The sequence below is a fragment of the Pogona vitticeps genome, chromosome 3 (genome assembly GCF_051106095.1).
Source record: "Pogona vitticeps strain Pit_001003342236 chromosome 3, PviZW2.1, whole genome shotgun sequence".
Lineage (NCBI taxonomy): Eukaryota > Metazoa > Chordata > Lepidosauria > Squamata > Agamidae > Pogona > Pogona vitticeps.
In genome coordinates this window covers 174587848-174601796 of record NC_135785.1, presented here as the reverse complement: position 1 = coordinate 174601796, position 13949 = coordinate 174587848, and the positions used below count along the sequence as shown (strand labels likewise).

Below are 13949 nucleotides of genomic sequence, written 5' to 3'. Positions count from 1 at the left end.
CTGGGAGATACAGTACGAAGGAAGGAAGGAAGGAAGGAAGGAAGGAAGGAAGGAAGGAAGGAAGGAAGGAAGGAAGGAAGGAAGGAAGGAAGGAAGGAAGGAAGGAAGGAAGGAAGGAAGGAAGGAAGGAAGGAAGGAAGGAAGGAAGGAAGTTCACACTGCCACATTTTGTTACACTTTTTTTAAAGAATGACAAGCTCAAGAAAACGACACAGCAACTGGCTATCAAATGTATTATTTAATTTAAACATTAAGATAAAATTACAAAAGCTACTGAAGCAATGAATGTATGCAGGGGAGAAATGCTGAAAATACTGTAACTCAAATTACACATGCATGTTATGATGACACAAAAGTAGGTGCTGTTTATTTTTAACAGCATTCACTCCCAAATTAGTGGGCACAGGGCTGCAGCCTGGCAAAACAACCCTGTGCCTGGCTAATCAAAGGTAAGCCCCCTTGAGTTCAATGGGATGCAATGTCAATCATCCACCATTTGGCATCAATAAAAGTTTCCAAAAGGCAGGGTACCAAAGAAAATATTGACAATCACTGGAAAACGTTGGCTTTGATGAAGCAGAATTTCTCTTCTGTCTCTTTAACTGTGTCTTTATCTCATGGAAACAGAAAACCAAGATTTAAGCGGCATTTGTTGTTCCCTCAGGAGGTTCACTCTATGAAAAAATGTTACGGTAATGAAAACGGAGGAGCCACTGTTTTGTTGGGCACACTTCGATCTATTCTTCTTTTAAAGGATAGTCTCATGCAAATTCATGTCTCAAACTTTGCACAGTGATGTCTTAGTGTGAGAAAAGAAGCTTGAATTTGAACAGAAGTCTTGATTTCCCTGAAAAATTCCTACCACTCCTAATAAACATGCCGTAGCCTTATTAGTCAAGTAATCCATAAACCAGAGTCTCTGCAAATGCATTTTAAAATAACTCCATGAATATTGTCGTCCCAGTTTTTCACAACAGTTGGTAATAGGGGCCAAGGGTATCATCTGCGGAATGCGAGCCCTCCAACCAAGAACTTTCTCTTGCGTAAATGCAACTGTAATGGCATGAGAGAGAAAACCAATGGCCTGTCTCTGCTTCAGCTGGAATTCTCTGTACAGAGATCCCTGGGGAATTGTGTTCACTGTGACTAAAGATGGGGAAATCTTTCCTTTCTGCTATACTGGATGGAAGAAGAGAGAATACTTTTGCTTAGCCTTGCAAAAGATCTATGAATTCTGCACAAGGTCTGTTCCTGCGAAAAGCAAATCTTAAATTTTTTGAGCAGGAAAACCAAAATCCTTAGAAACAAGGGAGGGGAATCAAAACATTAAATAAGCTATAATTTTGTCAGTGTGTGTTTGTCACATAATTCAGATCCCCTTTTAGCAAGCTAGTACATTGGTAAAATCTTACTTTTAAAAAAACACACACATATACACACAAATTTGGAAGCTTTCAAACAGTTTTCCCAACCTGCAGTCTGCAGACCAGCTGGATTGCACCTACCATCATTCCCAGCCAACATGGCACAGGGGATTCTGGGATTTACAGTGGAATACATGTAGGAGAAACACAGTTGGGTAAGACCGTATTCAGTGTACAGCAGGATCACAGGCAGATTGCTCTGCTATTTAGTCCCTGAACAATTACTGCTGTTCTACACTGCAGTGACATTGCTGCAAAAATAGTACTGTTTTTTTTTTCTTTTCTGCTATGCTATCAAACTAGATGGCAGATTTTTATTGATTTTGCATATTGATTGTGGGGTACTGTGTTTTATGAAGGTTTGGAGACAGCATTTCATTTTGAGTGTTTATGAGAAAGAAGAGAGAGGAAGGTATTAAAATACAGTAAAAATAAATAATGCAGGAAATACAATGAGATCCTCGGATAATGCTACAATCAAACATCAAATGAAATACACCAGCAAACTAGTCAGCTTATTAAATTACATAAGATTGGCTTCCCTGCTGTGCACACTGCTTGACCTTGTTTACAGAATGTGGGATTTCTTGGCAGAGGTTGGGAAGACCTAAGGAGAAAAATATAGGTCAGCTGCGGGCACTCTGTGGGTTTGAAGAAAAAAGAATCCTGGAAGCTGAAGAAGATGCAAGCTTCTAACCATAACAACTCAAAGCCCTCATTAGCCTTGCCATTAGAAACAAGAAAAAGTGGTCTGCTTTCTTCAATATATTCAAAGCAAGGTACTATTTTCCTCTCTTGAGTGGAAAATGAGTTGGCTACCTTCATTTCTGTATTTTGAGTGCAAGGCTCGGTTAAGGCCACCACTGCTTTGAATTCCCAGAGCCTGAAGCAGCCTCAGTCTTCTGAGGTCATGGGGTGGGGATCTGGCATTGGATTTGGAATTTTACTTGACTCTTCGAGATAGATGGGACAATTGCTGAAACATATGATGCAAACCAGATGATATGGCTTATGTCTGGAGACAGTTTACTACCTATGGAACTCTCTAACATGCATGTGTCCACTCGGACTAAATCATGGGCCCATTCCATAGAAAGGCACACTGCTTGATACCTCATCACTCAACAACATCAGCTGGAATTGGTCTACAGTTACTACAGCTTGGGCCAAGCCGTGCTGACACTGCTCTCATGGGTAAATGTAACAGAACATGTGGTGTCGTCTATTTCTCCCATCCAGCTGTTCATATGATGCAGTGTTTTGGCCTTCCTGCTTGCTACTTGTGCACTCCCACCCATTGCTAATCACCCCTCTAACCAGGCCAAGCAGGTCCTAGGAGGTTCCCTTTGAGTGCAGGGGCCAAAGCATCTTCTAGATGCCAATTGAGAAGCATTCTCCTTCTAGAAGCCAAAATGTCTTCTCAGAGGTGTTCAGCTAGTTATTGGCAGAGAACTCTATGGTGCTGAGTTCATGCTGTGACAGCTGAAGCTGGCGGAAGAGTGACGAGAACATGATCTTCCTCAAAACGTATGGAAGACCAAGGGGACAGCGGAGCAGCAGAGTGCAGGTATATGTATGTGCTGGCATACAATTCCTTACTCCCTTCTGATACAAGGCTGTGCATGCCCACATTACAGGGACCATTGGGATGACACATTATGTTTTCCATCAGAGCCAATAATATTCAGCAACACAGGCTACTGATCATGCAGCTAGTCTTCTGCATTATAGCTTGAGGGCAGAAGGTCTGCCACAGTTTTCAGAGATTTCCAGTGTGGATGCCTTGAAAAGGGTTATGTTATGAGATGATAGTTTGGCGAAAATGAAAACTGTTCCTGTAGTATTTGATCTGGTGACTTGTTTTGCTCATCTAAATGATCAAGGAAGCAGTGTTCATGTGTGCAGTCTGCCACTAACTCCTAAATCCTGCTACTGAGAGATGTTACACATCCATGTGTGGGTGGAAGCTCTCGGCTGACGGTGTTCTAGTTCCTAGCCAGAATGCTCCAGCAATGACAAATTCTGAAACAGCTTGCATAAAGGCTCCCGCCACGACAAAGTCCACAGTCTCCATCTATGGCCATCGCTGTACATTCGAAGTATAAAAAACGGCCGCTATGCAATATGCCTAAACAGTTTTAAAAATATACCCTATTTCATTTGTAAACTATCAATGCAAGGTACTCAGCAGCACAGAAGCCATGTCCCAGGTCTTTGGCTGTCCTGGAAAGATGTGTGTCTGCTGCCAGTAATTGTCAGAAACATCTCTGAGGTTACATGTAGAAACAAATCAAGGCAAGAATAATTTTTGTACATTATCGTTAAGCATGCAAAAACTTCCTGAAGGATATTGACCAAAGGTAGAGCGAGTCATCTGGAACCTCAAAATTCTCTTCGGTAGCGTTTGTTTTTGCAAGTATGGCTAACACTTGAGCTGGAAAGCACTTCCGTTTATTTTGGAGAAGCAGCACCTTTAATAACTGGTTCCCTGTTCAAATAAGTGGCCCAGTAGACCAAGTTAAAAGTCCCGAACAAGACGGGAAAAACTATTCGGGACATCTTATCAATCTTACTGATGCTGTTATAGGTCTTTTTGCTTTCAGTTGGCTTTTCAACAGGTTTTACTGGAACAGAAGCAGCTGTGTGGGAAATGACTGAAGGGCTGGAGTCCTTTGGTAGGTTTAACGTGGGTGTCATCCTTCCAGCAGCATAAGCATTAATGGCTTTCTTTGCTAACAATTCTCGTTCTTTCTTCTGGAAGATAATGGAAAAATCAGAATTTATGAAAGGGAAAACATGTTTAAGAAAATAAAAACATTAGCATGGATGCACTGTGCTTAGACTACTTACACCTTCCTATTGCTTTGATCTCTGTCAGTATGACTTCAAACATGGTAATTTGGAAAATGGGTGGCTCTCCTCCAGAAACGGGAGAACTTATTATTTTGGACTACACCATGCAGAATATCCCAGGAAGCCTGGACTTTGCACTCTGGGGTACCACTCACAGAAGCAATTTGTTGACACCAATGGGTATGGACCACAGGACTAGGACCTACATCAATAGGTAAATGGCTGTTATCCTTAATAAATCTAATCTTCATCTCAAATGTGTAGAAATGGATTTAACAATTCTAATAAGGTTTAGCTACGTCTGATGTCCCATGCTTTGGGAAGGTGGCCAAATCAGTAGCATGCTATTACTGGCAAAGGAAACAACATTGTAAAGGGTCCCATTATCTCCCCTATTCCCTGGCCACTTTCCATAGTGTTCACAATTTATAATAGATTAATTTCCGGGGGAGGCTCCTTCCCTGCATCCTGCTGCTTTTGGTCCAGACCAGGTCACAGAAAAAATTGTAACCTAAACCAAAAGCTATGATCCCAGGTTATGTAAATAACTCAATTAATCCTATAGGGCAATTTATTCAGTTATAAAAGCTAATTAAACCCTGTAAGGGCAATCTATAAGCTAGTGGACAGGCACAGGGCAAGACTGGCAGACTTTTTATTTCAGACTCGACTGGATAATTTATTTCAGACTTACATTTTTTTAAAAAAACTTCCCAGCTAATTGTGTCTACAGGCTTTTCAACCACAAACCTTCTACTTCTATCCCCAGTTCTAGCTAAGAACAGTAGTTCTTTAAAGAAGTATGGAAAATGGCTACCTTCTTTTTTGCAGCCTCCAGAGCTTTCTTGCCATCCCAGGCCCAGCTTCTCTTTGTAAAATAGTTGACGGTGGCAAACTCAATCAATGCAGAAAAGACAAAAGCATAGCACACGGCTATGAACCAATCCATAGCAGTAGCATAGGCCACCTTGGGTAGAGAGTTGCGGGCGCTGATGCTTAAAGTGGTCATGGTAAGAACCGTAGTGACTCCTTTGAAGAGACAATGAAAGAAAAGCCAAATTTATAATTACCTGGAGAGTGCTGAGTGCTGGCCCTAGGAGTGCACATGCCCCCCCAGGCCGCTCTGGAGGCCCCAACTCTCCCCTAGACCCTTCTTTTTCATTAGAAGATACCAGTAATTCACTTTTAAAATGAATCACAAGTATTTTAATACACACACACACACACACACACAGAGAGAGAGAGAGAGAGAGAGAGAGAGAGAGAGAGAGAGAGAGAGAGAGAGAGAGAGAGAGAGAGAGTTCAAAATCAGATGTTGCATTCCAGCTACTAGAGTTTGGCTTGTGTGTATGGGATTTCTGACATTCTGGGGTGGCCTGAGTAGGCCCCAAAGCATTCTGGAAGCGGAAAATTGGATCTTGGAGCTGCCAGACTTGTCCATCTCTGGAAGAAGTGGCTGAAAGCCATCTAGGCAGAAGGTTTTTTAAAGCAAGTGTCTGCTACTAAGCGTTGAGCTATTCTTTTGAAATCATGTGGTACATAATATTGAGAGCTTCCAATCTGGTGATGGTCTTCCCCACAATCCCCATGTCATGCTCTTAAGGCCTGGGAAAAACTCAAAAGCAGATTTTTCAGGTGCTGCAGAGGAATGCAGGGATACCGGGGGTGAGAAGGAGGAGAAAATCTCATTAAGGGTGCGTGGAAGCTGTAGGAGGAGAGAGAGAATCACCTTTCCTGGTTCCACTGCCAGTGCTGCTTCCATCCATGGAAGTATACCTTTCGGTCCTGGCCACAGTTGCATACAGAGCATTAACAATACCAAACTAGTCTGGATTATTTTCATCTGTATCAAGGAAATCATATTAGGACATCACTTCATGGTGCAGTTGGGTGTCCCCTTATAGAGTTAAAATTCTTAGAAAGCAGGCATGAATTTTTAAAGCAGGCAGATACTAATTCAATCAAGCAGGTTAGAAAACAAAGAAGAAAAAGCTGATCAGGCAGAAGGAAAACCATTCAAATGCACCATTCTTCTTCCACAGTGGCCAATCAATATGTTGATTGGGACATGAAATATTTGACCTCCCTGATAACTGCATTGTCAAAGTAGCATGGACTGACTGAGATCTATTGTCTATTTTATGCACCATGGCCAACTCTGATGTTACAGCTGTGGTGAAAAACACATTTAAGGATTAGCCAGAAAATTTCTGTACCTAGGCTTTTATTTCCAGTTTTGCCACATACACACTTTTGGAGTGGTGTGTGGGTGTGTGCGTGTGCGTGTGCACAGGAGCATGTATTTGAGAAAGGAAAAACTCTCTCAGGGCTGGAAGTAAGAATCTGCTGACAGGAAGAAACCCCTTCTACCTACATCTTCCTTCTGCTTCCTCTGTCCGCAGTTGGTCCAATACTTTATTCTGTCTGTGGTGAAATAAAAGATGATGCACCCCCTCCGTATATACCAGTGGATGGGGCGTATGGGTGGCTACATCCAAAAAACAGCATTGGGGGCTTCACATAGCTCCAGGAACACACTTTGGCTACCCCTAGCTTAAGAGTAAAACAAACTTTTTCAAAAGAAATGGGAAGCAATGAAATACTTACCAAAGACTGTTCTAGCCGGAACAGATTCTCTGTTTAACCAAAATGATACCTGGGATAAGATCACCGTCATAATGCACGGGAGGTAAGTCTGGATAACAAAATAACCAATCTTTCTTTTGAGGTGAAAGTGTGCTCTCATGATTGTGTATTCACCTGGGAAGGAGGGGAAAATACAGAGACACCTTACCAATATTATACATACAAACCCTTCTGTTTAGGGTTTCCTCCCTTCAGAACTTAAGCCCAGACAGCCTTGAAGAAGAGTCGTCTAGCAACAATTACCAGGTAGTCCACTAACAATGGGCTCCAGACTGTTACACATCATTCACAACCATTTTTCCCCACTGAAAGTCACACTCATCCCTTTAAAGTTCCTATCACAGTTCAAACAGGAATAGATAGAGATCTTTTGCTACCTCAAGTAGAGCAGCGAACAGTGCCCTTATGAAAATCAACAACCCAAGTCCAATTCTTACTCTCAACTAGAGTAAGCCTGTTAAATCCATGGAGTTTACATGTGTGTCAATATATCGGTTCTCATTTACTTGTTCACAGTGGGTTTAACTTTACTGGGAGTTACCATGGGATATAGGACGAGGTCCTTTAGTACCCAAAGCAAGCCAAATGAATAGTAACTACTGTCCCTGCCCCATCTCTCAGACCATTACAATTACAATAGTCACATACCAAATAGCTAACCATTTCCTCCCCTTTCCTGATGCTCAAGATCTTCTGCCTGACTTACTTAACAGTAAGTAACAGGTTCTGGACTCAGATGCTCTGTAGCTTTCAAGCCAAACTTCACAGACCACTAATGGCCAAAATCGCCAATCTCCTGCTTCTCTACATGGTTGATATTCAGGGTCTGATCTCTCAGAGGTCACAGCCAAGAAGGCTGCTTTTTAAAAATAGCACTAAAGCTTCCTGGGAGCCGAAATGGATAATGCAGGAAACTGAATAGCCCATGGTAAGCCTTCGTGCCCCTCACTCATACTCCTAGGGGCCAGTCAATGACAACGAATGATTTGCTACTCATTCCTGATACTTCAAAGCTGCAGTTTAAGACAGTCTGCCGCAGAGATTCTCCCTCTGATAGACAGGTTTATAAAACATGAAGTGTATTATCTACTGACACCATGTACTAAGCTTCCCTCTAGAGTCACTGCCAGCTGGACACAGTTCAGTGTCTTCTTTTTGCAGAGGCACCCAAGGCAGCTTAACAATTAATTAAAACCATATGATCATGCACAATCAAAAACACAGAAGAATATAATACTGAAAAGCAATAGAACAGATAATGCCAAAAATTGCCATTAGAAACAGTTTAAAATGTCCACACCTAAAATCAGTAATAATCTATAATACATATTTCTGTAATAACACTTACCTATTCAAAAAGGAGTCTTTGTATGATGATGGAAAGGCAGGAGGGCGAGGACCAACTTGGCTTCCTGGGGAGTATATTCCATAGCCTGAGAGCAGCCACTGAAAAGGCCCTCTGTTGTGTCTTCACCAAATGAACCTGTGAGAGAAGGACTTCCCCAATGTAAGGACACTTACATGGGGAGAAACAGTCCTTCAGATTGCCTGGACCCAAACTGTAAAGGGCTTTAGGGTTAGAACTTTGAAGTAGTCTGGAAACAGACAGCAACCAGTAGAGCTGATGTAACAGGAGTTGTATGCTGCTTTTTAATCAATGCCAATCAGAAGTCTGGTTACAGCATTATGAATCAGCAGAAATTTCCAAACATTCTTCAAAGGCAGATCCACCTAGAGTGTGTTGCAGTAACTGAAGAGGTATTTAACAAAGGACTGTCACTGTAGCCAAATCAGATCTTTTAAGGCATGGCTGCAGCAGGTGCACTAGCCATAGTGTGCAATGGCATTCCTGCCCACTGGTGAAGCCTGGGCGCATAAGCTTAGGGTCCAACCGAGGTGCATGCCCAAGGTGCAGACTGACATTTCAGGAAGAGTATAAACCCATCCACTAGAAGCTGAATCCCTGTTCCTTGATTTGTTTTTACTGATTGTTTCCACTCTTGCAATTGTATACTCAGTGACTGACACACACCGGATGAAAGCAGTTGCTGTGTAACTAGCATCTTTCAGAGCTACAATACTATACATTTAAAGGTATACTTCTCATGGCTTTACATTTGAGCAAACGTGTAGTATTGTAATGTGAATTAGTGACAGAAATAATAAAGTCATCCCAGCTGTGTTTCTTCCAGGCCTTTCTCTCAGTCCCACCACTGTTACAGGCATGCTTGGTGGAGATACAGGAGAGGGTCTTCTCTGTTGCTGCTTCCAGATTCTGGAACTCCTTTCATGAGAGGCCAGGCTGGCCCCCTCTTTACTGTTCTGCAAGCAACTGAAGACCTTTTTCTTCAGGCAAGCTTTCCCTTAGAATCTGGCTGTCTAAGAGGGACTTTCGACTATTTTAGTAATGTTTTTATCTAACATCTTTAATATAATGCTTATTTATTTTTAATTTTTGTATAAATTACTGTTTTTAGCTTTCAAATATTCTCTTTTTTAATTATGTAAGCTGCCTTGGGTCCTTTCTTTAGGAGAAAGGCAGGTAAAAATGGTTTTGAGTAACTAAATGAATGAATGGCACATAATATTTCTTTACAGGCATAAGCACTGAGGAAATACCACAGCTGACGTACAAACAGAAATACATATTTTTCTCCCCCTTGCCCTTCATATAATCATACAACTCACTGTTTAAATTCAGATAACAGACAATAATTGCTGATACAGCAAAGAGTGCGAGAGTGAAAAGAGACCGGTTACCAGTCACTGGATTGGATGTACAAGTACGAAACTGGGGAAGTTTGTTTTTTTTTTTGTCGTACAATTATTACAACTTCTCAAGCTTCACAGCCAGTGATCCAAGAATTACATTCAGAAACTCTAGGAGACTAGACACTTACAACATTCATACTTTCAACAGATGACAAAAGTACATGAGAACAGGAATTGAATCTCATTGCTCATCACCGCTTGTTTAACACGCAATATGCAGGAGGCCTGTGAAACTGGCAAGACAGACACGTTTCCCACACCAACAACTATAGTAATGGCTGCCTTATGTGCCAAGCATTATGCCTTCTAGACCCTATGCTAGACCCTATTTATTGCAAAAACAAAGCAAGGAGAAAAAGCCAATACTCTGGCTTCATAGTATAGGCTGATTTGGGCTGCTTTCTTTTTATTTTAAAGAATCATGCTCCATTAAAACAAAGCAGATGCCTCATAAATTGATCGAAAACAGCCAAACGGGCCCAAGCTATGCAGAAAAAACTGCCTTAGGGTGGGTGCAGGGAGTTTCTAGGCAACTTCTATTCCAGTGGTTCTTAACCTTTGTTACTCGGATGCTTTTGAACTGCAACTCCCAGAAACCCGTCAGGACAGCTGGTGGTGAAGGCTTCTGGGAGTTGCAGTCCAAAACTCCTGAGTAACCCAAGGTTAAGAACCAGTGTTCTATTCCATCTCCAATCAGAAATTGCCTAGAAACTATGTAGTCTTTGAGCCCAATTCTCTACAGCAGAGGCCTTCTGCAGAATTTCTACTTATCAGAATCTTCTTCAATTGTAATGGGGGGGAGGGGGAGAGACTGCAGCGACTCTTCCTTTAACTGCTTCCAGGACAATCTGGTGATCCTGTTATAAAAAGAGCCTTCTGCACTTTGCATAGATATCCCATGGAAAGCAATGCAGTGCAGAGACACAGCATACATAATATGCATTCAGATGTATAACCCATTTGCCTTCACTTCTCAATGCCACAAGTCAAATGCCTGTGGGAAGCTGTTTCTGTCTATACATCTCCTTTAACTGGATCAGGCAGTGTGTGTGCATGTCTGTTTCCCACTCTTTCCCCTCATTATTTATTATTAAAAACATTTTTAAATCACTTCCATTCTTGTGGCCACTATGACAATGTCCCAACAGTTAAAATAATTAAATTAAATTAAAACAATAAAAGCAAAAAAAAAAATTAAACAAGACAATGAAAAACAGCAAAAACAATCAGACTACATTAGTCAATTAAAATGCCTGGGCAAACATAAAGGAAATGTTTCCAAACCAATTGCAGCCTTTCCTGCACCCCTTCATGATTTAAGATCAAAAACGTTTTGTAAACGGAGTACAATAGTACTCCTTTTTTGTTACAATAGTTATAAAAAAAGAGTAAAAGCAAAAAAATCCCCCCAAAAAACACAAACTGAGGTCCTTTTATGGATTTGACATTTTATATTTTCATATTCTGCAGCCTCCTAGAAGGAAAGAACATCTTAGAAATCCGTTCACGAGTAACCCTGATTACAGGCCTCCTGCAAGCTTGATGAAGTCCAGAAAATCCATAGCTGACTGATGCTTTCCCTGTGTAAAATCGGATTTTTGTATTTTGCTAATCCCTGGTTACAATCTGTGTCCTGCTCTTTGTGATCAACCCTGCAATCAGAATCCAGCATGCCCAGATGTAACCTGGGCCATTAGCAAAAAGAAGTAAAAAGGGGCGGAAATAAGACCAAAAACACCCCTTTCGGCACTGAAAATAAGTCCCTTACTAGCTTTAATCTTAGGATACCTCTGGGAGGTGGTTCATGGGCACAAACTTTTGGATTCCTGCGAAGAATCTGCTGCTTCCTTAGGGCTGGAGGAGAAAGCAGCCTTCGCAAGCCCTGGTTGGCGTCAAGTGCCAGGCACCCTGGAGTACCCACAGCTTGCTTTGGATTTTTGTCTTGCTCCGAGGAACTACCGGACACAATTCTAGCGATGCTTCAGCACACAGCCTGGATCTTTCTCTTGGTGATCCTGACGGCAAAGGGAGAGCTGCCCTTCATTGCAGAAAACAACGCAGCGATGATGGTGAACTGGTAAGAAACTCTTCTTGCTTGTTCTTGTCTGATATTGTTTTTTTTTCTCATTGCAAGCTGCTGTGACTGTGGGAAGTGCTTCATACCCCAAGAGAGAGATAACAGCAAGCATTTACAGTAGTTTTGTCTGGATTTGAGTTTGCTTGTTCTGTGGGAGCACTGAAGGTGGACATGGAGAAAAAGGGCGAAGGATACCTAAGAGTGTCCTCTTAGCTCTGCGTGTTTCAAAAGCAAGGAGACGGTCTGGAAATTTAATTCAGTTGTAAGGTTATACTCTGGACGGCAAAGTGGTCTCCTCCCGGCCCTTCTTCCCCTTTTATCAGGGCACTTGTGAGACTGTTTGGCCTTGGAAGGGAGCCATTCGGGCTCTCTCGGCCACTTGTTGTTTCTTTGCTGCTTGAGCCGAAGCCCTCCCTTAACCGCTTCAATCCCAGTGTTTTTTTGACTGTGCGCGCGCGTGCTTTTGTGTGTTTCTCTTTTTTTAAAAAAAAGTCAATTAAATGTCCCTCTCCCTCAAGCAGGCGGCAACTGACCCCTGCCCCTCAACCCCCCCCCCGGCGCTTCTTCGACCTGAGCCACAAAACAGCCATTAAAACCCAAGTGCTCTGTCTCTATGGGGTTGCCTGTCAACAACACCTTCCCCCCCTGCCCACCCCCAAGGTGCGTGGCTAAAAGCCCGGCTCCTTCCCCTCAGGGGAGACCTCGGCCAACGTGTCTCTCTGCCTGCCACAGACCTCGGCTTCTACCTCGCGAGGAGCGGCGGAAGCGAGGCGAGCGCATTGCGTAACCCCCCTCGAAGCCTCTCCGTCTGCAGCCCCATGTGACGCTCGGGCCAGGCGGAGGAGTCCCCCTTCCCTCCGACAGCCGCTGCCCGCCCGGCTTCCTCTCCTTCATCCCTCCTTCCCCCCCCCTCGCCCTGGCCCTGCCAGAGCAGCCTGACCCAGGAGAGGGAGCGGGGCGTGTGTGTGCAGGCAGGCCTCACGTGGGTGGCTGCCCCCCCGGCTTAAAGCCGCTTTAGCTCTCTTAATGCTGCCACATCTGGCGCCTCCATTTCCAGTTTTACGGAGGCAACGGGACCCCTTTCAGGTTAGCACCTCCTTTCAGGCCACGTGGTGCCCGGGGCACACTGCAGAGCCGGACAACAGCTGCCACCCTCCCCTCGCCTCGCCTCGCTCTCTGCCCCCCCCCCGCCTGTTTTCATCAGCCAAATCGTTTGAAAGCTCCGAGAGGACGGGCGGCGGCGGGGGGGGGGAGATTGACGCGAGGGAGCTCAGCGCTGCTGCGGGGGCGGCTTCTCGCCTCCTGCCAGGCGATCATCCCGCGCACCCGCAGCAGGCGCGGCCCCGATTCCTCTTTAAAGGGCTTCCAGCAAAAGGAGGTCCCTCTTCCGAGCATATGGACCGCGTTCCTGACCGAGAATGTGAGCGAGCTTTGAGGAGCGGGAACAAAGGCGGACGTCCAACCGGCACAGAGAGGCGGGAATACAGAACCGGCAGATTTTTTACTGCTTCTCTCCACCAGTTACAAGTTCCTGGCTAGAAGTGCAGGTTTAATAAGATTTGGAATACTTTTCCTTCCACGTTTAAGTTGCTGCTGTTTTCATACAGTATTTGATATTCCTCCAGGCAGTCTCATGGGACTAGGAAAAAACAGATACCCTTGATTTCTCTGCCGACTGTCTTTATAGCTATATCCCAAGATCAGGTCACTTCAATGCATACTAATTTTAAGAGAATAAACATAGCTTGGCTGAAGCATATATCAAGACGGGGCCGTGTAGTGGTGCCTCTCCATTCCGGGCTGCAAGTAGAAGAGGTGGTCTCCTTGTTGCTCTCAAGATTACAACTCCTGTCCATTGCTAGCTAGCACCCATTGTAAACGCTGATGGGAGCTGGGGTCTATCATCTGAAGGCTATCATCTGAAGGCCTATAAATCGCCAAACCCTGCTATAGTTCTATGGTGGAGAGTGCAAACATACCATTCCCCGTTTCACCAGTGGGCTGCTGGCAGACAGCCCTCATTGGTACACTGTAGAATTCAGGGGATAACTTGAGCATGTATGAGTGAGCCCTTGCCCCACAAACTGATTTCCTAGCTCCCCCTTTCTTACCACAATGCTTTCCAAAGGAGCCTGTTCTCCTCCCTTTGATTGATCAAAACTGTGGGGTCAAGTAAT

The 13949-nt window shown here is 43.7% G+C and overlaps 2 protein-coding genes across 2 annotated transcripts in view; one reads left to right on the top strand and one right to left on the bottom strand.

The window, feature by feature from the left end:
• Positions 1-219: 219 nt before the first annotated feature.
• The window catches only part of GABRA5 (gamma-aminobutyric acid type A receptor subunit alpha5), a 79809-nt gene continuing 66079 nt past the window's right edge, over positions 220-13949 (bottom strand). Inside the window, exons 8-10 of the mRNA XM_020796813.3 lie at positions 6885-7037; positions 5095-5306; positions 220-4178 (exon numbers count right to left, since the gene is read on the bottom strand). Coding sequence (XP_020652472.1) covers positions 3876-4178; positions 5095-5306; positions 6885-7037 — 668 coding nt within the window. The 3' untranslated portion in view covers positions 220-3875. The remainder of the gene's footprint in view (positions 4179-5094; positions 5307-6884; positions 7038-13949) is intronic.
• Positions 10380-13949, top strand: part of GABRB3 (gamma-aminobutyric acid type A receptor subunit beta3) — a 241534-nt gene continuing 237964 nt past the window's right edge. The window contains exon 1 of the mRNA XM_072994443.2: positions 10380-11772. Within this exon, the coding sequence (XP_072850544.2) occupies positions 11672-11772 (101 nt within the window). The 5' untranslated portion in view covers positions 10380-11671. The remainder of the gene's footprint in view (positions 11773-13949) is intronic.